This window comes from Chaetomium tenue, assembly GCF_020726465.1.
Source record: "Chaetomium tenue strain MPI-SDFR-AT-0079 chromosome Unknown F5144scaffold_1, whole genome shotgun sequence".
Classification (NCBI taxonomy): Eukaryota; Fungi; Ascomycota; class Sordariomycetes; order Sordariales; family Chaetomiaceae; genus Chaetomium; species Chaetomium tenue.
In genome coordinates this window covers 4,304,771-4,327,059 of record NW_027117329.1, presented here as the reverse complement: position 1 = coordinate 4,327,059, position 22,289 = coordinate 4,304,771, and the positions used below count along the sequence as shown (strand labels likewise).

Sequence of the window (22,289 nt, the reverse complement as noted above, 5' to 3'; positions counted from 1 at the left end):
ATATCCACCCCCACCACCACCACCACGCCGCCTCGCACCGCCTTTCCCTCCCCCAACCTCACCCACCCCACCCCCGACCCGATAGACGACACCCCGAACCGAACCACCCAAAACCAAGAGAAAAGAAGATGATAACCCGCTTCATCACGGAAGTCAACACGCGGTTCAACCCGTTCTCGGCGCGGGCGCGGTCGGCGCGGCTCTTCCTGTCCTTTCTGCCGCCGACGGCACGGTCGTCGGGCATGGCCATCACCACCAAGCTGCTGCCGCGGACGTCGACGGAGCCCAGCACGCTGCACGTCAAGTTCAGTAGGTTATGCCCCGCACCACTGTCTATTCGTTCTTGTGTGGCACGCGAAATCTTCCGTCTCCTGGGAGTTTTGTTGAGGATGGGTTATTGTGGGGGTGTAGTTTGGAGAGGGGGGATACGATGCGTTGTAGGGTGGAGAGCTGCGCACTTCTACGGACTTTCTCTTCTGTCCTGGTGGGAGGGAGCAGCAACGCAAGCTGGGTTGGGAAGGGAAAACGTTGAAGGCACATTAAAGCGCAATTGGATTTGATCTGAGGCTAACAGCAAACAGAGGACGGCAAGGAAATGAACCTCGACTGCGAGGCCATGGGCATCAAGAGCATCGTTGAGGAAGTCGACCGGCACTCGCGTGCGCTACAAAAGGCGGCTGACCTGGCGGACGGCTAAATATGCGGAACGGGAACGAACTGGATGTACATCTGTCTGTATCGATACGATCTGCTTGTGTGGTGGGTGTACACATAGAAGCATTGGGAGGCGTTTGCTCTTTTCTTACACGGAAGAATATACCACTTAACGAAACTCAACCAAACCGTACGTCCGGGAAGGGATTGATTGTATCAACGTCGATCATATTCTTTCGAACGAGGACTATTTTACTTTTCAAAGCCAGATCTACCTGGAGGGATTACCCAGCGACGCTTTTCCGCACGACAAAACCATCTAAGAGGAGGCACCGCTAATGAAGAACCACTTGTCGATGGAGGCGTCGATCGGGGCGGGCGGGAGCTCCTGGTTCTGGGGCAGGGGCGGCAGCTGGTCGGGCGAGACGCGGGTGCTCGAGTTGTTGACCGTGAGGTTGGTACTATTCTTGTCAGTACTCGAGAACTTCCAAAACACCAAAAAGGGGGGAACCTACGTGGCGATGCCGCCGGGGGCGGTCTTGCCCGTGATGAGCTTCTCCCAAGCCTCAGCGCAGTCGCGGACGACGTCCATGGCGTACGTCTTGTTCTTGCACTCGCCGGTGAAGGCGAACTGGTTCTCGGGCTTGCCGTCAGGGATCTTGTAGATGCGGAACCACTCGTTGGTGGCGCGCAGCAAACCCGGCAGGTGGCGCTCGACGTCCTCGACGTCGTTGAGCTTGCCAGCGAGCGGGTCGTTGATGTCGATAACGATCACCTTCCAGTCCGTCTCCTCCTCGTCCAGCAGCGCCATCACGCCGAGCACCTTGACCTGCTTGACCTGGCCCGTGTAGCCGACCAGCTCGCCGATCTCGCACACGTCGAGCGGGTCGTTGTCGCCCTTGGCCTTGGTCTCGGGGTGGACGACGTTGGGGTCCTCCCAGGTCTGTAACGGTCAGATCATTACACTCGCAAATATAATTCATTCAGGGGCTTCCATTCCATACCTGGGGGAAGGCACCGTAGTTCCACAGGTAGCCCTTGTGGGGGAAGCAGTTACGGACGAAGCGGAGCTTGCCCTTCTTGGTGTCCTGCTTGATGGGGTTAAGGAGCTCATCCTTGGAGATCTAGCGGCGAGTAATAGTAATGTCAGTCACGGCTAGTTCGCTTCCCTGCCCGTCCACGGCCACGGCCAAAACGAGCCGGGAAAACGGAGAGCCTCCACCCACCTCGAGCTTAGCGTTGGTCCAACGCGGGATCTCGACAACCATGTTGAGAATGGTCTGCTCCTGGTTGGCGAACAGGGGGATGTCGTGGAAGGGCGAGACGGGGACGCCATCCTTCTCGATATAGACGCGGTGGTCGAGCGTGTGGGGAGCGCCGACCTTGCGGACGGTGTACTGGGACGCCATGCTGCTGGATGTGGTTGTGCTGTAGCTCTTGGAGCTCTGGTGGAAGTGTTGTGCTATCTGGGCTGTTCGAGAGACGGGGGAGCTTCCCGGACGCAATTGAGCAATCGAGGGAATTGTTGTGGTGGCAGAGTGCGAGATCGCAGCAACAGCTGAAGAATCAGCACTGGAGGCGGAGAGACCTTCATCGGAGCAAGGCGGGGGAGGGGTTCGAGAGGCAGATGTGGGCCCTTTCGAGTGTGACGCCAGCCCGCGGTGCTGTGATTGGCCGGGGCGGGTCGATTGCTGCTGCGGCATGTTTTGGGCTCCGAAGCGTTGCTGCAATCGAAGACCAAGTTGCTGCTGCTGCTGCGTTTGCGCGAGGAGTCGACTGAGTCCCGCTGACAACGCCCGCTCCGACCGCAACACTCGCAAGGCCGACATGCAGACCGATGTCGTTTTGATGGGTACCTTAACACGGGATGTCGCAGGATGGATGGGTTGGCCCGGGTGTTTGCTTGGTAAGGAACCTGGAAGGTGGGTGTTTATTTCGAAGTCTCCGACCTCCCCCTTCGGCGCGGGTCCCCGAATCGTCGGCTCGGGACCTACGTCGGCTAGTAACACGGCTTCAATTTCAAATAACCGGTATCTGTTTTGGTGTTGTGAACGGCTCTTATATTTCCGGTTTCCCCCTTTTACTTTTGGGCCGGATTTTCTCCATTAATCCCTAACAATCGTCATAACTAACCACGAATAATTTATTTCACCGGCCCCTCCTTGTCGTTCCAGCCTCACTGTGGCTTGCCTTCAGCACGTTTCCGTTTTTCTGTCGCCCAGCAGCCGAGTCTTGGCAAAACCACCCCTTTTGTTTGTGACAATAACCAGTTCGAATGGCCAGACTTCTCTCCACCACCAGCACTACCAACACCTCCACCGCTACCGGTCCCGCCTCTAAAATATCCAAAGGTCCGCATAGGCATCTATTAATCAGTCATAGAAGCCATATTGACAAAGAAGAAATTTTCGTATGGAAAGACAGGGAAGGCGACTCGCTGCCTGGCTGTTGGGAAACTCAGGTAGGAAAGTGCGACTTGCACGAAAGGGGATGGGATGGGAGGGGAGGGTGAGTCCACGCAACCTCCTTTTCCTTAATGGGCCTCACTACCATTTAGAGAATATAATTTTTCGGGTATGTCTGCCACAGGGCCCATGACAATGTTTGTAATGATTTGTCGTGCTGAACCAGCCCCCCCTCCCCCTACAATTGCGATTTCTACCAAAATGGTGTCTGGGTGGTCGGAGTTAGCTGATTTGCAATCTCTACCAAAATGGTGTCTGGGTGGTCGGAGTTAGCTGATTTGCAATCTCATCGAATTTCTTCTATGATCCTGGTATTATTTAGCCATACTTCCCGAGCCCGGTTTATCTGTCGTACGGCGTTTCCGGATGCTCGGAGGTAGGTTGTAGTATGAGTTTGGGCATAAATACCGCCATCTTGTGGCACAGGCTGCTACTCCACCCACAACAAACCCAGCAACTGCCCTTATGTCCTCCAAACTGTTGGCTCCGATCCGTCTGTTCTTAATAGAGACTGGAAGCCCATCCAGTTTGTGCTTTCTGATGTGCCCTTTGGTTCCCATCCCCATGGGCCCCGTCGCCAGCCCACAGATGTCTGAAGCCCCCCCAGACACATTCGACATCTTGAACGTGCCGTCCCGGGTTATGACTCCGCCTCGCTCGCTACCTCTTAACAACTTCCAGCTCGAAAAGCCGGAACTGCTCATTGACGAGGCTTTTGGCAAAGAGTCTGAGCAAAAGGCCTTTGGGGGTAGCGTCCCGGCTTAACTTTACTATACTCGGATTTTGGCTAAGGCTATCCTCAGCCTTTTGCTTGCGAATCGGTATTGTAGGTAGTTAGAAACTTAAGAGAGATGATTACCGTACCCCGCACCATTCTTTTTCATCTGTTTCAATCTCCGCGGACCAACAAAGATGTAAAATGCAAAGTACATGGCGGTGATGATGCGAAGTACATCAACCCATCTGAGGTTACCCGTGGCATGGGTAAGGGGCAGAGTGCTTCGTAGACAGAGGGGTTTCTTGCTAATCTCCGCACACTTGCTGCCGGCCTGCCGGCTCCCTTCCCAGCTAGTTATCTTAACATTGTCTTTCAGCCAAAATAAACCCGAATTTAAGGAACTACAGGGCAATACAATACAGTCCTTGACGCCTACTTTCTCCGTTTCCATCACACCATACAGTCAGTCATCTTGGTACTCGACACACGGTTTGCTCGGGTGTAGGATGATATCAACCAAACTTTGCCGGTGGATTCACTAAAGTCGGTTCTGTGTACCGTTTTCTGTTGGCCAGAGGGTGGTTGATAAGAGGGATTGGGCACATACGCACAACGGCCAATTAAGCGTGTACCAACAACACCAGCCCTCGATAATGGCATCGCGACCTCATCAATCATTCTAAACAACGTCCCCAGGCTGGTAAGAAACTGTCGGGTATTGCCTGTTCTCCAACGCCCTATCCGCTTAACCAACCACACAAATAAACAAACAAGCACCACCCCAATCAGGGGAGAATCGTAAAAGCAACCACGAGAAAAAGACAGAGAAATGAAGATAAAAAAGAGCCATTATAACTCGTCCCCCCCGTCTTCCTCTTCCCCCTCGCCACCTTTTCATAAAAAAAGAAAACCCCCACAAATCACCTATTCGGCAGACTGTTCCTCCCATACAACGCACCCCCAAACGCAGGCCCGCCACCGGCCAGCCCCTGGCTGACGCTCTGGCGCAGGATCATGGCAGCAGCGCGGGAGGCGGTCATGCGCTCCTTCTGGCGCTGGCGCTCCTTGAGGTAGTGGGCCGCCTCGGGCCGCATGCGCAGGATGCGCAGGATCATGTCGTCGGAGGGGTCGGCCTGGGCCTCCTTGCGCTTCTCCTCCTTGGCCTTGCGCATGGTGCCCAGGTTGCGGTTCATCATGATGCTCTTGCCGCGCCGGATCGTGCCCAGGCTGCCGAAGGGCACGTTGCCGATCCCCGACGCCCCGCCCATCGACGGCACCCCGAGCATGCTGGACGAGGACATCGAGAGCCGGTTGTTGCTGTTGTTGGTGTGGTGGTGGTGCGCTTGCTGTTGCGCTTGCTGGGCCTGCTGCTGCGCGCGCTGCGCGTTGGCGGCGGCCATGCGCTCCGAGGTGCGAATCAGGTTCTCGCTCGTGTCGAAGTAGAAGAAGTTGAGCGACACCAACTCGTGCCACTTAGGCGACTTGAGGATGTCGGCAGGGATTCCGAGTACTTCGCCCGAGTCGTGATCCTTGGCGTTGAAGAAGTCAAACAATAGCTCCAGCCAGCGGTAGGTGACGTCCAACTCGGCTTGCGTGAGCGGCTTCTGGAGGGACGGCTTGTCCGACAGGGGCGGGACGAGCAGGTTCTCGATGGCAAGGAGCACTTCCTTCCACAGGCGCGTCATGACCGCCATCATGGTTGCGTCTGTGAGGGTCTGCTTCATGATGGCAAAGTTCTCGTCGAAGTAGGTGAATAGGGGCCGGAGCGCCTCCTCCACCTCTTGGGGTGTGATGCTTGGCGCGTGGGATTGTCTCTTCTTCCAGAGATTGGCCATGGAGGCGGTGATACCCTTGCTCAGCAGGCCACGCAGAGAGTCACGAGACAGTAACAAGTTGATGTGCATGGATAGCTGCTTTGGTTAGCACTGGCTCTTCTCAAACCGACGAATCGTAACCCGGCCGACTGTACATACCTTGCTGGTGACGGCGCGCACCATGTCCCGCTCCGTTCTCTTGAGATGCCGGAACGCCTTGGCAAAATGGAACTGAATATCGTCACGTTCGCCCTCCATCGAGGCCCTGATCAAGATTCTCCCTTGAGTATCCAGATCCAGCCAGAACTCCCGCGGCAGATAGTCGCCAAAATGCACCGGGTCGAGCTTTAGCGATGTGCGGCCGACGAAATCATGGTCTCCAATCATGTCATAATCCCAAATGGTCGCAATCAAGTTCAACGGTCCATCTACCGTGATATCGAACGCCTCGTCCCAGCGCGGGTTGAGGTTCCGATTGATGACTCTCGTCCGGTGAAGGCGTTTTTGGTACTCATCGCACAGGACAACGTAAGGGTCACTGTACCCGTTCGTGTCACAGGCCTTCAGGTCCTCACCTTCCACGATCTTAACCGTGAACACATATTTTGTCGCCCTCCTCCTCGCCGATTGTTTCGGGGCGTCAACTCGGTTGAGGATCTCGGCGCAAGCGTCCACATTCATGCGTTCCCCCAACTTGTCCAAAACCTGCATAGCCCACTCAATGTTATTGAACTTAACAAACGACTAGAAATAAGTTAGCAACCAATAACGGCCAGATTGTCCAATGGACACGCAACGCCGCTCACCTGGGGATAAAATTGGAATGGCTCAATCCTTTTTTCAGGGTTGATAGTGTCCTTCGCGTACTGGAACCATTTCCCCGTTCCCTTCTGCGCCGCAGCAAGCTGCTGCTGTTCGGCCTCTCGATCCATCTCGTTTTTGAATTGGTGGTACGCAAGGTCGCAGTACATCCCGATGGCCCCGGCAAACGATTTGGCGAGAGCAGTCGTGAAGCGCGCTAGCTGGACCTCATCGTTCCACTCCAGTTGGAGTAGTTGGTCGACTGTCTGGCTGAATAGCGTGAATATGTCGATGATGGAAACGCTGTGACGCTCATCGTCGGTCGGTATGTCTCCTTCATGGCGAGTCCGCACCTTGAACGCGTCCTGCTTGATGGCCTCCTCGATAAAACCCGGCATTCTGTCGTCGGCGTTCTTGATCCACCGCCATACAAAGTTCTCTAGAAGGCCTTCGATGTGGAAGCCGAAGGGCTTTCCCGGGAGCGCCTCCATATGCATCTTTTTAATGTCGACAAGTTCCCGGTACAGGTCAAACCCGTCTTGGATGTCAATCTCGATACCGCTCTCTTTGGAAATCTGCAGCACGCGCTTGATGATCTCATGGCCATCCTCTTCGAAACTTGGGAGCGTCGTTTCAACCAGCGCCCTGAACGGACTCGCGCCCATGATTTCGGGGTTCTTGCGGTACCGTTTCTTGATCTTGTCGGCGAGCTCGGTAACGGCTTTACCCAAGTTGACTACGTGCCCAAAATCCCATTCTTTCTGGCTACGCGGGATGTGTTTGTCCAAGGAATCTCTATACGACTGGGCGGCCTGTTGGCGTAGGCCGCTGTCAAGTCGCTGAGAGAACTCGGCTGCGTCTTCCGGTCGCTGCGAGAAGGCAGGGTCGGGGTAGACGTGAGTATTGAGCAACGCCATTACAACGCCGACGGTGGGCGGCTTTGGTTCATAGCATCGCATGAGTAGAGTATAGAGATCCCGCAGCAGGGCGTCATGGAGGTCCTTCAACGACTGCTGGTAGCCTGCGAAATCAATTATTGTCCATGTGCTGGGTCCGATGTCACTGAGGCTGGACGTGTACCCTTGGATGAGGATCGGCTTCTTGGGCTCCTCTAGAGGCTGCTTCACGAGATCTAGACATTCGTACAACTGCTCCGGAGGCAGCTCTTGGTCGAGGAACTTGCGAGTTGTGACCTCGACGAAGGCAACATACCGGGAGAACTGCGGTATCCGCCAGCGCACGGCGAGTTCTATCAAGAAATCCGACGTCTCTTCGGATAGGGGCGAGACAGATGTATCCGAGTGAAGCTGATCGTACGATACAACGTACTGTAGGATGACCTTGTAGACAGAGCGGGGGTCTGGGGGGATAAAGGTGTAGCTCGGCCCGTCGGCGGCCCGGATGCTGGATGTCTCTTCAGAAGTGAGCGACCCAAAGCCGAACGAGGGGTCGAGGCTGGGCGCGGGGGACTCGGGGTTAGAGAGCATCCGGCTCAGGTCCGCATACGCCTGGTCCTCATACATGGAATGGCGAACGGGAAGCGGCTTGTCGATTCCTCCACCAGATCCCCCCTTCAAGTCAGGGCGAGCACTCAATATCTCAGCAAAGATCTTGGCCAAGTGGGGGGCCTCTCCCCGCCTCCAGTCTTCATATGCTTCGTCCACATCAAAGTCCTGCTTTCGCAGGGTCCCAGCCATGCCGGCGGAGAGCCTGAACTGGTACGACTTGTAATCTTTGAGCGCCGCCTCCTCAGTCCAAGCGGACGTGTTCCGGTCGATGTCGGCCTGCACCTGAGAATTGGTCACGCCAAAGATTTTGGCAACGAGCTGCACCATGTGCATGTCCTTGACCTCGTAGCTCAGGGGTATGTCCACTTCAACATAAGAATGGTCTTGCTGGCCTGTGTCAAGATAGAGGTTCTGGTCATTGCTCATGAGCTTCTTCTCCAGTGTGTTGAGGCGGGTGACAAGCTCGATATCCCCCTTGTCTCTGAGGATGCTGCTGAGCAGCCGGATAAACATAGCCAAATGCCTATCAACAAGCACCTTCCACGAGTGATCCTCGGCCGGCTTTCCTCGACCCTGCGCTTTTGAGGCCGCCGAGTAAAAGATCAGAACTAAGGGCTCGACCTTGCGGTCCTTGTCGATTGACTTCTGGAAGTCTTTGGCGGTAAATGCAGTGTAGGCCTCGGCAAATGTCCGCTTCACGGCAGCATCGCTAAATCCAGGTAGTCTCTCGATGCCCTGGAGGACACCGGACATGCGTTTTTCGAGGGAGTGGCGAAAACCAGAAGGCAGCTTCATCGAGGCCGAACCTGAAGGGACGAGTTCCTTGACAAGCTCGGCCACGCTCGAGGTGTGGACACGCGGAAGCGGCTTGGGAGCGCTGACATACTCCTTTCTCTTTTTCCTGGGCTGGAGAAGGTAGCGGAGGAATGCGACGCGGAGGGCGAAAGAGTATGCATCGTCGTAGCTGACGCTTGCCACAGCGCGGGCAGCTTTTGATAGTGTGCGATTTGGTCGGTCTTCATTCTGCACGCTCTGCACGCTGCCGACCCGGCGGCTGGGATGGTAGGAGGATCGGGATGCCGTCGACATGTCGACAATACGCACGGGGGTGGTGGCGCCAGGAGTCGGAAATCGGGCGGGGCTGTTGTTGGGCGATGGTCGGCCAACGTCAAGCGCCCGTCCTCATGGCGCCAACAGGGGCAGCAGTTAAAGCACCGGCGCGCTAAAAGCGAGCGCACAAGGGCTGCAAAAAACACCACAAGGGCAGGCAGGAATAACTCCAAGTAAAGCGCGCTGGTGCTTTCCAGCAGGTCGTGGCCGGCGACAAAGAAGGGATGAAATCGAAGAGATTGGCGTTTCGAGGAGGTTGGACCAGGGACGTCATACGCCTCTTTGCATACCGCTGCTGCGCTGTTGGATGGACTGGGATGGTTTTCTGGGCCACCAACCGAAGTGGAGGGGTCAGGTCTTGGGGTTCGTTGAGTGGGCAGGGATGTTGCGCGCCATGGAGCACCTCGTAACAGCGCTAGCAAGTTTCATCATTGTGCGTCCAACCTTCGATCACATACGTGCATATTCTCTGTATTTTGAGCAATCAGGAGTATCTCTCTAAAGTTAACTTGCCAGATCTTCTTGGGAGGCCATCCCCCAACTAAGGTGGGAATTTATTATTAACCTATACATGCAAGTGGGCGGCGTGCTAAGAGTAAGGGTAAGCATTCAAGACGCTTGTACAAAATACCTAGGTATATAGGTACTGTCGTGTACACACATCTGCATACATCCCTGCGTTCCCGCGTCCTCGAGAACATCCATCCATGCCTGGCCTCGACAACAACTGTCCCTTGTCAAGGTTACCACCTTTTGCCCTCGAATATGCAATGGCTCTCTTCCATGTTAGTGTCAATCCATTTTCCGATGCATCACCCTTCCGCATGGAATTGGCGTTGGGGAACACTTTCATCCAGCAATCCTTTCGGATCTTCCCGAGATGTGGAATGAATCTGTCTTTTTGAACCACAACTTGTTGTCAAAGACCGGCAGTGGATGGTCCCGAAATAGAATGGTACTGAAGGCTCACGTGGGGTCAATTCCATCTTTTCTCGGCTTTGGGGTGGGAATACGAACGCCCCGCCCTCAACAGGAGGAAAGACGAGCGCCCAGCTGTAATTACCAGGTGCCCAGGGTGAGAAACCGAAAAAGACAGCATGGAAAATAACCAGGCAAGCCAGGTAGGTTGGAATAAGCCTTTCTTTACTTCTGGCATCTTGTGACTCCGATGGGTTGTTTTATCCGCCGAGATGACGTTGATAGCAAAGACGTCATTCGGTCCCTTGTCAGCACGCTAAAGGTTCACACGACCGATTTAGCACCCCCCGTGCCACGGGCCATTCCTCGCAAGCCCAAGCTGACGTTTCGCCTCGTGGCTGTGGCTGAGGGCGTATGGAGTACGGAGGTAAATATTCGTAACTATCCAATGTGTGTATTGCCCTATGGACGGTGAATTTTGGAATGTATTATCACCGAGGTGGGGCCTGGAGTTCCCCAGAGTACTATCAGCACATATAGGTATCAAACATTGATGAAAGTCAAAAATCAAGACTCCAAAAGAGACATCGTGGGGTGGATGGTCCAGTGTCTGACTCTGGTATCGTATCCGTGTAACGGAGTATGGAACCTCCAGTGTTCTCCCTACCTCAATGGCTGGGTGGATCTCGTGAATTACAGGGGCTTTACCCAAGCGACCGTTACAGGGCGCACCTGGCTTGGGGGCCTGCAGGGTTTCAGAAGGCCGTGTTGCGTGTCCCGAATGCCCCTGCCAGCCTGCATCTGAATTGAGCAGGCAACCCCGCTGCGCCGCTGCGAACCGCCCGCCAGTCGCCAACCTAGAACTTCGTTTGGATTTCGACTACTGCCGACCACCATCAACCGACTTGAACATCTCCTCCCACCTTGCCGATAATCGGTGCCCGCTCCCAGCATCCTCGGCGCCGATATGGGCAACGTTAGCAGCGTGCCCGATGAGGGCGCACCTCTCTATCTTAGAGATCAGAATCGCTGTAAGTTTTGGATTTCCCCGCCGTGCGACAGCGAAGCGATGCCCCGGTCTGTGCAATGCTCAGCGCGTAATTGAATGCGCCTTGCGCGACCGGCTGCCTGTCGAAAGCGTGCTTAGTGCGCTTGTTGTGCTTTGCTTTGCGCAAATTGAAGTCTTTATGCTAACTCCTCTTGCTCGCAGTATCCATCTCTTCCGCTGTCATAACTAGTCCGAAACGTCGTACCCCAATAAACATCGTTCCGAATGCATTTCCGGCTACAAGAGTATCCGCATCGAGGGCATCTGGCGACTCTACCCCCGTCGAGTTCGTCCTAGTGAGTGGCCGAGTCCTCCCTCAAGGTTATTGTCTCTGGGCCCCGGTAAAGTGTTAACGCCATTGTTGTAGGATGCCGAGTCAGCCAGTTCTGGTTCTGGTCCCGCCTTCCTGTTGAAGCTCTCCAACGAAGATGAGCTCGTCTTCACATTCAGCTTTATCATTCGCCAGTCTCAAAATGGTGTCCAGAGTCCAACAGGAAGTGGCGATACGGTAGCTACAACGAACACCCAGCTCAACGGCCTGACGTTTGTGTTCGCGTCGACACCCCGAGAAGTCGAGAACTTGGTGACTCGCGAGTTCCACGCCGATCCAAACCTTCATAAGAATGCGAATGTTGCTCTTGTCGGTACCTACTCGACCGACGGCAGCTCTTCCGTGACTTTTGATTGGACATGGCGCTGGAAACCACCCAAGCAGGCCGAGGACCGGGGCGGCGGCTGGAGGAATACATGCAGCGTTGGCACCCCTTTCCAAATGCTCGCTGCTGTACAATGGCTAATGTATATGTGCAGTTTGTCGAGTACGACCAGCGGGCCCACCGGCTCATCACCTTGGCCAGCTTCTCATTTTATGTCGCAAGTAGGTGTTCCTTAAGGGTGCTTTTCAGTTATAGGACCATACTTACCTACGTATCAGACACCTCGCCTTATCTGAGCCAGCCTAATTCCCCCACTCCGCCACTTCTGAGCGCTCCGCCGAAGGTCCGCGTCGTGTCTGCACAATCGCTCGAGTCCCAAATTAGTACCATCCCAGAACACGAAGAGGTTGTTTCACCGCAACAAGCTCTCGGCGATCCGATCAGCGCGCTGCCACCTGCGGCCTCAGCCCTAAAGGAGCCCATCAAGGTGGATGTATCATGCCCTCGACCGGCAGAGGATATGTCCATGTCGGACGATGGGCCACTCTTCCGGGCCACGATGAAGTCTCTAGAGCAGAAGACCGGCAACATGAGGATGCAGATGAAGCGACTGATCAAGAAGGCCGAGTACGTGCACCAGTCGCAGCAGGAGGCCAACGACGCGTTTGCTTCCTTCATGGACGCCCTCAAGGAGGTCTCAGCCACCAACGCAAATGCTGTCCAGCCTGCCATCGAACACTACTTTGACAAGATTGCCCGCGAAATCTTGCTGTACGAGCGGCAAAACACTATGAACTTGCAAAAGATCGTCATCGACCCGGTAAACAAGCTCTACCAGATGGACATTAAGCAGGCCGAGGCCAAAAAGCGAGACTTTGAAGAAGAGAGCAAGGAGTTTTATGCATATGTTAGCCGGTACCTCGGGCAACGGCATGACTCGGTCAAGGCAAAGCAGAGCGACTCCAAGTACCAGACAAAGCGCAGGAACTTTGAGCTCAAGCGGTTCGACTATTCGTCATTTATGCAGGACCTCTCAGGCGGCCGCAAAGAGCAAGAAGTCTTGTCGCACCTCACCAAATATGCGGATGCGCAAGCCAGGTACTTTCTCCGGGCCGCGAAGAAGGTTGACGACCTGCTCCCGCAGCTCGAAGCCCTATCCTCGGAAGTCCACGAGGCAGATAAGGAGTATCAATATCAACGCGTCGAGCGGGAAGAGAAGAGAAGGCTCCTCGAGAAGGGCAGTCTCGCATACACGGAACCCGAGCCCCCCTCTACCGCCTCGGGACCCAATCCCGCTGCGACCCACCCGAACGGCACTCAGTCAAGCTCAGACACGGAGATGGGGCGGGCGGACAGCACTGGGTCGCAGCTCAGGCCAACGCGCTCCATAAACTCGAGCGGTTCGCCCAGCGTTGGCGACCTCTCAAGATCACCCGGCAGCCTCAGTCAGCAGCACGGCGTTGTTGGCAGCCCGGTCCAGAGCAATAAGTTCAAGGGCATCCGTGATCTGGAAGAGCGGGATCTCAACCAGGCGGCGCAATCCGATAAGGATGCCTCGAATAGGAAGGAAGGTCTACTCTGGGCGTTGAACCGCCCCGGAGGTCACGTCGACCCACGGAATCTGAACAAGCAGGGCTGGCACAAGTAGGTCCCTAACTATACCACCATTCGGTATTTCTCACTAACAGTGTGGTAGGTTTTGGATTGTTCTCGACCAAGGGAAGCTGTCTGAGTACAGCAACTGGAAGCAGAAACTCGATCTCCACATGGAGCCAATAGACCTACGCCTTGCATCGGTCCGGGAGGCCAGAAACGCGGACCGCCGTTTCTGCTTCGAAGTCATCACACCTCAGTATAAGCGGGTCTACCAAGCAACATCCGAAGAGGATATGAATAGTTGGATTATGGCCATCAATAATGCGCTACAAAGCGCCGTCGAGGGCCGGACGTTCAAGGACAAGCCATCGACGGCTCACGCTGACCTGGGCTTCAATGGGGTCGATATCGGTTCCATGCTGGTCGGCAAGAGCTCATCTGTCAGCCATGCCAGTCATTCGAACGCCATCCCCTTCCGACGAACGACCGTTGGGGCCCGGCCCAGCACTTCGCGCGGCAGTAGTTTCGAAGACAAGCCGGACAAGCTGCTGCAAATGCTCCGCGAGAACGACCAAGGCAACTGCTGGTGCGCCGATTGCGGATCCAACAACAAAGTCGAGTGGGTTTCACTGAACCTCGCCATCATCGTCTGCATCGAGTGCAGCGGCATCCACCGATCCCTAGGAACCCACGTTAGCAAGGTCAGGTCGCTGACACTTGACACAACCTCGTTCACGCCCGATATCATTGAGCTGCTTCTCCTCGTTGGCAATAGAGTGTCCAACATGGTGTTCGAGGCCAGGCTGGATCCAGCCGCAAAACTCACGGCTCAGGCCAACCGGGAGCAGAGGCTCAGGTTCATCAATGCCAAGTACGTCGAACGGGTATACGTCGAGCCGATCTCGGCGACGCTGTCAAGATTTGGCACGCCAGAAGACACCCTCTTAGCCGGCATCAAGCGCAACGAGATCCAACAGATTCTATACGCCTTGGCCCTCCGCGCGAGCCCCAACGTCGCCGACAAGTCGCGTGGCACACACGCCATTTACCTAGCCCTCGCGGCGGCAGACCCGGCACCGCCCTCCCCATTGCCAACGCAGGCATTGGCTCCTCCAACCTCGACTGTCGACCGGGTGGTACCCTTCCCGGTGGCCGAGCTCCTCATCCAAAACGGCGCCGAGATCCCAGATTCGCTGCCCCAGGTCCCGCTCAGCCTGGCAGCGCAGGCCTACATCGAGATGAAGCGCGGCCGCAAGGCGGCCATCGAGGCGTCAGGCTCGTATGACTCGCCGGGGGGCGCCACAGCCATGTCGAGCCAGAACGATAAGCGCGAACGCGACGCGCGGCTACAGAAACGCGTCAGCGCCGGCGGGAGGCTAGCCAAGACGCCCATCCCCGAACGCTAGAGCGCGTTGGGGGTTGCGGTGGTGGCGTGTGGCATGCCGGGGTTTTGGAAGCCCGGGAATCGGCGAAGGGGGTATTCGTCGTGAAGGATGGATAATCCGTCCGTCCTTCCTAATGGTGTCTCTCCTCCTCACCTTTCTGCCTCTTGGGGTGTACGCGTTGCTTCGAGTTTCATGGACGTTATATCTAATTTCTTTTGCTATTGTTTTTCTTTTGTTTTCCTCTGTATGAGTCTAATCGGGGCGGGGCGAGTGTCAACCGCAGGCGACAGGAGTGGATGGCCATTTGAAGGAAGGACACGGGGCTGGCAAACAGGAGCAACTGCACTGGATCACACAAGTAGTACTAGGCTGGCAGGGCTTGGAAACGGGTTGGTTGCGGGTTCTGGGAGTTGGTTGCCTTTCGAGAGGGATGAAACGGGATGACGGAAGATCCAGCCCAGATGGATGGGGAGGGGCGGACGGGAGGTGGCAGGAATGCGAGGCGTTCTGCGTGTATGGGTATACTATCTCTGTTTGGTATGGATCGTTCCCTGGCTGGCGCACATGGATGGGGCGGGACGCATGGGCTGCTGGTCTGGGGTTTGTAGGCATAATCTTAATGAATGATCAATGAACACTTTGTCACTGGGGTAGCCCTCATATGGTGTTATGTGGGTGAGATTCACGGCGCAAGTCCGAGCCCACCGGATTGGAGTGAGTGCTTGCCATTCACTGAAGACCATCCTAGAAAAGATCCCAGCACCCCCGGTCTAGTCGTGTGGTACAGACTTCGTCAGCGCTGGGCTTCCAGTCTGGCAACGATCTCCCAGACACTCGGGACGTGGGGATGTAACAACCAATGCAGCAACAATGCAACGCTGAGTGGGTGAATCTCTGCGGGGCCATGTCTCATGGTCTCAGTCTCACCCATTGAACACACTCGCCTCGGGGACTTTTATAGTCGGACTTTATCGGAGACCTCGAAACGGAAACCGGCTCCCTTTGGGAGATCGAACGGTATGCCCATATACCTCACTACCACCACCTCCGACAGACTTGATATGAAGTATACGAAATCAATCCCCGCTCAGCGCTGTGTTGTATACAAATTTGGGTTGGACTATCAAGTCCCCATCGGTTGTTCTCCCTAAGCTTAACTCATCACAATACGTTACATTGCTCCCATACCACCACTATGGAGTCTGTTGCTAGGCTCCTCTCCTGGGGCAATGTGGTTGGGGTAGTTTTCGTCTACTACTTGACTCTCGGGTTCTATCGTCTATTTCTCCATCCCCTTGCTCGGTTTCCTGGTCCCAAGCTGGCAGCTGTCTCACGTTGGTATGAGGGTTACTACGATCTCATTAAGGGTGGGCAATACACCCACAAAATCAAGGAGTTGCACAAGAAATACGGTAAGAAATTAAGTCCTTGCGGCCTTGCTCGGTTCATATTCATGGATAGCAACTTACCTCGTACAGGCCCAATCATCCGTATCAGCCCCTACGAGCTCCACGTCATTGACCCGGCCTTTTTCGAAGTCCTCTACCGCATGGACGGCCGTTGGGACAAGTATGCCTGGACATACGATGCTTTTGGCGCGCGGAATTCAACCATCTTTGGGTCGGACCATGACGCCCACAAGGCGTACCGTAGTGCCATAGCGCCCCTGTTCTCAAAAGCGAAGATTGATGCTCGACAGGATATAGTTCTCAAGAACGTGGATAAGTTCTGCGAGCGCATCGCTGGCTTTGCCGGAACCACTGTTAACCTAGAAGCAGCCACGGGGGCCTTGGCCCGGGACATTGCGAATGAGTTCATATTGGGCAAGAAGTACAACGACCTTGACTCGGATGATTTCAATTACGCCTTGTCAGTGGCGTCGTTGGGCACGGGAAAGTTCTGGCGCACGAACAAGTTTATACGCTGGTACGGTCCGGCGCTGAAGATGATGCCCGTGGACTGGGTTAGCAAGACGGCCGACCAAGGCATGAAGGCGTTCCTCCGCTTGTTCAAGGCAGGTTACTCTGACAATAGCCCAGGCCAAGAAGTCTGCTACTAATCCATGAACGCCAGCAATTCGAGCATGACACGCGAGAGGCCCTAGCCGCCGTAACATCCTCGTCCCCAGACCCCAAGCTGCAAAACACCCTCGTCCACGCCATCGTACACTCCAACCTCCCCCCCCCGCCGCCAAAGCCTTCAAACACATCCGGCAAGAAGTAGGCACCGTAAGCGGCGCCGGCTACGAAACCACCGCCAGCGCCCTCCGCCTGATCTTCTTCCACGTCTTCACCAACCCCCCAATCCTCCACCGACTACGACAAGAGCTCGACTCCGCCACCACCACCACCCCCCTCAAACTAGAACCCCTCCCCCTCAAAACCCTCCTCCCCCTCCCCTACCTCACCGCCGTCCTCACCGAAGGCCTGCGCCTCAGCCCCGCCGTCGCGACACGCGCGGCGCGCATCTCCGACAAGGACCTCTTCTACGGCGCCTGGCGCATCCCCGCGCGCACGCCGGTGGGGATGACGACACTGCTGATGCATACGGATGAGAAGCTGTACCCGGATGCGATGCGGTTTGATCCGGGGCGGTGGTTGGGTGAGGGGGCTGGGGGGGGTGGTGCGAAGAAGGGGGGGTTGGGGAGGAGGGGGCTCGCGCCGTTTGGGAGGGGGACGAGGGGGTGTTTGGGGATGCAGTGAGTTTTTCTTTTCTTCTTTTCTTCTTTTCTTCTACTTGCGAGAGTACTAACGATGGGTTTTCCTTTCTAGTCTGGCATGGGCCGAAATGTATGTGGCTCTTGCCGCCCTTGTTCAACGTTTTGATTTTGTGATCGAGGGCGCTACGGCAACGGATTTTGAATTTGAGAGGGATGATTTTAGCATTGGGACCAAGGCTGGATGCAATTTGCTTGCTCGTGTTAGTTTGCGTGGGAACTAACAATGGGACGGAAAGAAATAATTATTATTCATACTCCGCTATGCCCTAGGGCGTGCCGGACCCTCTGCTATTTAGTGTACAGGAAAACCGTGCCCTCCCGGGCCGGGTGAAAAACCCCTACCAACAATCAAGGAACGATGCGTTCTGGTGAGTCTACGTATACAAAGAGAGGAGGCCTCCTGGCCTCCGAACGGGGGCGCTTCAGGCCGCCGTTTCCAGCTCGAGCCTCCTGGCCAAGCTGTACATCGGCAGCCTCCCCGAGTCCATCAGCCAGTCGAGGATCCTCCTCGCAAGCCGTACAGTCGTGGGATTGATACCGTGTAGAACTGAGTAAAAGTCCCGTCGTGTCCGAATTCCAGTTCTCTCCCATCTTCGAGTCAACGGTGGGGCCAAACACCACACTACCAGGTGTTCGGCAGTCTCTCGTCCCTCGCCACACTCGCAGGCAGGCGTCAGAACCTCCGGGACTTCCCGTGTAAACAAGTAGTCCCGTAAGCCTATTGCTCCCGTCCGGATTTGAATGAGCAGTGAGCTTTTCGCCTTGCTGAGACCGTCATGCCTCCTTAGGGTTTCGTTCCGGAATAGCGTCTCCCGCTGATGGTCAAAGTCGTCCGCCGGCCTGGTGATTGCTCTGCCGTCCCGTTCCTTTGACCACCTCGCTCTCCAGGCCTCTTCTACTGCCTTGTCCGTGTCTATGGTTCCCCCCGTCCAGCGCATGATCGTGCCCGCGGCTCTCTCTACCGCCGTGGGCCCTTGAGGCCTCAAGGTTCGCGGTCGGCCCCTGTTGCCCCTCCTCGAGCTGAGTCTCTGCTGTATCTTGCGGCAGGCGGTAAGGATAACGCTCCCCGCCGTCTTTTTGCCGCCTTGGCCGTCGTCCAGATCGGGTTGTTGGAGTCGGTTTTCGAAATCTGCAAGCCGTTTGTTTAGGTATAAGTCCAACGGTGGTACCCACGTCTCTGTCTCGAGGTTACGGATGGGGGTAGACTTAAAGGCTCCCGCCACAATCCTCAGGCTCTTGTTCTGGGCCTTCCCGAGGGCCTTGGTGATGCCTTTCTTCACCGGTTCGCCTCCCACATCCGTGGGAATGTGGAACGACGATGCGCCATAGGCCAGCGCTGACCGGATGCACTTTGTGTACACTTCTCGCGCTTTGGCTAGACCCAGTCCCCACGTGGAAAGAAATAATACGACTCGTAGGAGTTAACAAAAGGAGGCTCAGAATCAGGGTGTTTGACTTGCATATCTTTCAAAGGCGAAGAATACCCAACAAGAACAGGTCGTGTGTTTGCTTTGTGCCATTATTTTGTATATATTCTGGGGTATTCAAACATTGTTTCCCCAACGCCAACCCAAACCCAAATCATAGGCAACCAAGTACTAGAGCAACACCTAGTAAGGTACTTGTCCGGGCAATTTTTATCGATCAAGATGGCGTCCTCAGAGCCAGCGAGACCGGAACAAATCCTTCCGTTTGAAACAAAATCAACTGAAGCCTCTCCGGCACCAAAAGAACCGGCACCGGACAAACCACAACCAGCCAACCCCCCCGTTCGCAAGTTCTCCCTCTTCACACACCTCCCATCCGACATCCGCACGCAAATCTGGAGCACCGCCATTCTCCGCGAGCTCGGCGACGGTCGGCCCGTACCCTCACTCGTAGACAGACCACCAATGCTCAAGAAAGGACAAGGCGGCGGTGGGTGGGGGCGAGGACGTAACCCACAACAAACCACCACCACCACCGACACCACCGACACCACCAGCAACCCACCACCCGCCCCCGCGCCCAAATCCGCGCCCAAACCCGCACCAACCGCGTCAACCGCGCCCAAGCCACCTCCCCGCCTGCACATCATCCCCTTCCACAAACTCTCCAACGAAGAACCCTTCACCCACACAGTCACCTACCTCACCGCACGGTACGGCGCCGACTGGGGATGGCCTGGTGATGGTGATGCTGCTGCCGCTGTTGCAGGGCCATCACAGTCCTCCGAGGCAGCGGTGTCGGCGTGGCGGCATGCGCGGATCGCCGAGGCGGAGGAGGCCGTGCGGGCGCATGCGCGGTCGCGCCTCGTGCTGATGCCGCCGGGGCGGGCGCCGGGCACGGGCGCCCAGTTTTCGGGTGGTTGGTGCCGTGGCGAGGTGGCGGGGTCGTGTGTTGAGGCGACGGCGGTGGCGGATGCGTTGGGTCGGTGGGTTAATCGTGGCGGTCACGGTGGTGGTGGTGGTGGGCACACTCGAGGGGACGGGGATGGGGAGGATGGTGCGGCGGCGGCGGTGGTGGGCCGGGAGGCGTTGATTGACCTGGGTAAGGGCGATGTCTGCTGCTTTGTCAATGTTCGCGCGGATGGCTCGCCCATCGGCTGGGGGGATATGCTGAAGTTCTGGAAGGAGGATGCTTACAGAAGAACCTATACAGAAGTATGCGGCCAGAACCCATCCTGCGACCACCTGAGTCTGTTTCCTGGAGGAGAGGAATGGATCGGGGCTGCGAGGGAGGGAGGGAGGTGTGACAATGGGATGTGGGCTGGAGTGAGTGGCTTGAGGGGCCTGCTCCCGGCCCTGGCGCAGTGCGAGGTGCTGGTTGGGGTATGGCATCCAGCCATGTGCATGAGCTTTGAAGAGGGACGCGGACTATGTTCTGGGGTCAGACGGAGCCTGGAGAGTCTGCCTGTCCGTTACCCCCACCTCAAGACCATCTATATTATTGATCCGGCGATGAAGCCCAAGTCCAAGTATTTACTCAGCGGCCTAGGGAAGCCTGCACCGAAGTTCCGTGGACGCAATGCTACGTTCTACTCGGCCCTTTCTGACTATTTCATGTCGGAAACGGAATTTGGACTTCCGGGTTGGTATCGTGGCGGATGGAGGGATGTGATGAAGAGGGTATTGAGAGCTGTTACGGCACAGTTGGACCCGAACAGACAGCCCATCCAAGTAGCTGTTTTGGCCTGTGTGCCGGACGACCGTAAGAAAGATCCCTGGGGGACAAAGCATGAGTAATCAGCAGGTAGGATGTAAACGGATAGGTATTCTATAGCTTTAACCATCAAGTGTTGTGTAGCAATGATCAAGAACCGGGTCGTGTAAATGTGTGTTGACCGAGAGAGAAGTAAAAGAAAACCAAGAAAAGAGAAAGATGTAAAGAAACCCGAGCAAAGGGAATCAAATAAAACGAACCGAGTCAAATGATAAGTACATTTTGGGCTTCTGAATGGCTTTCCTATTGTTCCTCTACCTAGTCGAAGGTCTCGTTGGCATTTACACTTGCACGAGTTTCCGCGTTTGTTTTGGCCTAGGGGGTCCGGTGCCATTCATTCCATCACTTAGTCCACAACCACGACCATCTTTCCTGCTGCCCGTCCATCCTCCATATACTGGTGAGCCTCCTGAATCTCGTCGAATCTAAACACCTTGAACGGCTTTGCGTCGAACTTGCCATCCGCCACGGCCCGCACGATACTGTTCAGCGGGACATCCGACAATGGGAACTCGGGATTCCCAAACACAAAGCTGCCAAAAAAGTTCAAGTGCACCCCGCTAACCATCTGCAGCAGCGGGTTGAAGTCCTTGATCGGATCTAACCCCCCAAGCCACCCAGCCAGACAGACCCTCCCATCCCTCTTCACCAGCGTCAGCGACTCAACAACAGTGCTGTTCCCGACGAGCTCGAGCACCCGATCAAACTTCTCCTTCACCCTCTCCGGCAGCCCAGGCCCCTCCAACAGCACATCCGCCACCCCAAGCGCCCTCAACTCCGCAAACTTAGCCTCGCTCCTCGTCGTGCCCGTAACCACCGCGCCCGCCTCCACCGCCAAGTTGACCGCCGCCCGCCCAAACGCCGACGTCGCCCCCCGAATCAGCAACCGCTGCCCACGCTGCAGCGCCAGATTCCTAAACAAACACGTCCACGCAGTACAATACGACTCCGGCAGCGCCGCCAGCTCCGCCCACGGCAACGGCAACGACAACCCCCCCCCATCCCCCTTCCCACCCCCACCCCCGTTCCCAAGCGCGACCACATTCCCCACCCTCACCACCGTGTACTGCGCATAACTCCCGGGCACCGTCCTCCCCATGCCCCCCATAACCGCGGCCACCGGCTCCCCGACAACAAACTCCCCCCCGGGGCAGGCATCCACGGTGCCGACACACTCGATGCCGCTGATGGGGACGGACTCGGCCCACTCGCCGCGGCGCATGTGCATCTCGGCGTGGTTGACGCCAAAGGCGCGGATGCGGATGCGGACGGTGCCTGGGGTGGGTTGGGGCAGGGGGATGGTGGTGTGGATTTGGAGCGTGGAGGGGGGGCCGGGGCGGGTGATGAGGATTGCTTTCATGGTTGGGGGTGGGTTGGTGGGTTCGGTGTGGTGGTGGTTGTTGGTGGACATGGTGTCGGTGCTGATGGTGATTTATTTGGCTGACTTGGTGAATGTTGTTGTGAGATGGGTAAAACGGCCAAGTTGATGATATGGAAATCGAAACTTTGAAGCGCGATGCCTATGTTTGCTTTATAGATATCGAGATCTGACTTTGCTTGTTTCACAGTGGTATAAGTCAATTGCCGAAATGGGAAATCCAGATTCCAGCGTCAAAGTGGTGCTGAATAATCCCACACCAACCGTTCATGAGTGTGCCCAATGAAGGGCGCGAGGGATGAACACCATGATTGTAAA

At 56.0% G+C, this 22,289-nt stretch overlaps 8 protein-coding genes across 8 annotated transcripts; 5 read left to right on the top strand and 3 right to left on the bottom strand.

Annotated features, from left to right (window-relative positions):
• Positions 1-128: 128 nt before the first annotated feature.
• Positions 129-697, top strand: F5144DRAFT_598122 (mitochondrial 54S ribosomal protein mL53; the record flags this gene model as incomplete). Its single annotated transcript, XM_066790915.1, has 2 exons — positions 129-309; positions 582-697. The coding sequence occupies 2 exons, from the start codon at positions 129-131 to the stop codon at positions 695-697; spliced, it is 297 nt and encodes a 98-aa protein (XP_066648979.1).
• A 276-nt stretch (positions 698-973) lies between these two features.
• On the bottom strand, positions 974-2,063 carry F5144DRAFT_480911 (inorganic pyrophosphatase; the record flags this gene model as incomplete). The annotated part of the gene is made up of 4 exons (XM_066785253.1): positions 974-1,115; positions 1,170-1,597; positions 1,659-1,778; positions 1,881-2,063. The coding sequence occupies 4 exons, from the start codon at positions 2,061-2,063 to the stop codon at positions 974-976; spliced, it is 873 nt and encodes a 290-aa protein (XP_066648978.1).
• A 1,620-nt stretch (positions 2,064-3,683) lies between these two features.
• On the top strand, positions 3,684-4,698 carry F5144DRAFT_625689 (uncharacterized protein). Its single transcript, XM_066792237.1, has 2 exons — positions 3,684-3,746; positions 3,801-4,698. The coding sequence occupies exon 2, from the start codon at positions 4,050-4,052 to the stop codon at positions 4,377-4,379; it is 330 nt and encodes a 109-aa protein (XP_066648977.1). The 5' UTR covers positions 3,684-3,746; positions 3,801-4,049; the 3' UTR covers positions 4,380-4,698.
• Positions 4,523-9,171, bottom strand: F5144DRAFT_56515 (uncharacterized protein). Its single transcript, XM_066788480.1, has 3 exons — positions 6,458-9,171; positions 5,811-6,395; positions 4,523-5,747 (listed from the first exon to the last, which is right to left on the bottom strand). Exons 1-3 carry the CDS (start codon positions 9,047-9,049, stop codon positions 4,758-4,760), a joined length of 4,167 nt encoding a protein of 1,388 aa, XP_066648976.1. The 5' UTR covers positions 9,050-9,171; the 3' UTR covers positions 4,523-4,757.
• Positions 9,172-10,955: 1,784 nt separating this feature from the next.
• F5144DRAFT_480734 (uncharacterized protein) lies at positions 10,956-14,694 on the top strand (the record flags this gene model as incomplete). Its single annotated transcript, XM_066785245.1, has 6 exons — positions 10,956-11,019; positions 11,199-11,332; positions 11,404-11,790; positions 11,847-11,913; positions 11,971-13,336; positions 13,389-14,694. The coding sequence occupies 6 exons, from the start codon at positions 10,956-10,958 to the stop codon at positions 14,692-14,694; spliced, it is 3,324 nt and encodes a 1,107-aa protein (XP_066648975.1).
• An 806-nt stretch (positions 14,695-15,500) lies between these two features.
• Positions 15,501-17,709, top strand: F5144DRAFT_617490 (cytochrome P450). The gene is made up of 4 exons (XM_066791883.1): positions 15,501-16,085; positions 16,152-16,691; positions 16,870-17,371; positions 17,445-17,709. The coding sequence occupies exons 1-4, from the start codon at positions 15,869-15,871 to the stop codon at positions 17,611-17,613; spliced, it is 1,428 nt and encodes a 475-aa protein (XP_066648974.1). The 5' UTR covers positions 15,501-15,868; the 3' UTR covers positions 17,614-17,709.
• Positions 17,710-18,972: 1,263 nt separating this feature from the next.
• Positions 18,973-20,616, top strand: F5144DRAFT_625685 (uncharacterized protein; the record flags this gene model as incomplete). The annotated part of the gene is made up of 1 exon (XM_066792236.1): positions 18,973-20,616. Exon 1 carries the CDS (start codon positions 19,042-19,044, stop codon positions 20,614-20,616), a length of 1,575 nt encoding a protein of 524 aa, XP_066648973.1. The 5' UTR covers positions 18,973-19,041.
• A 323-nt stretch (positions 20,617-20,939) lies between these two features.
• Positions 20,940-22,153, bottom strand: F5144DRAFT_637764 (chaperonin 10-like protein; the record flags this gene model as incomplete). The annotated part of the gene is made up of 2 exons (XM_066792673.1): positions 21,651-22,153; positions 20,940-21,482 (listed from the first exon to the last, which is right to left on the bottom strand). The coding sequence occupies exons 1-2, from the start codon at positions 22,002-22,004 to the stop codon at positions 20,940-20,942; spliced, it is 897 nt and encodes a 298-aa protein (XP_066648972.1). The 5' UTR covers positions 22,005-22,153.
• Positions 22,154-22,289: the final 136 nt, after the last annotated feature.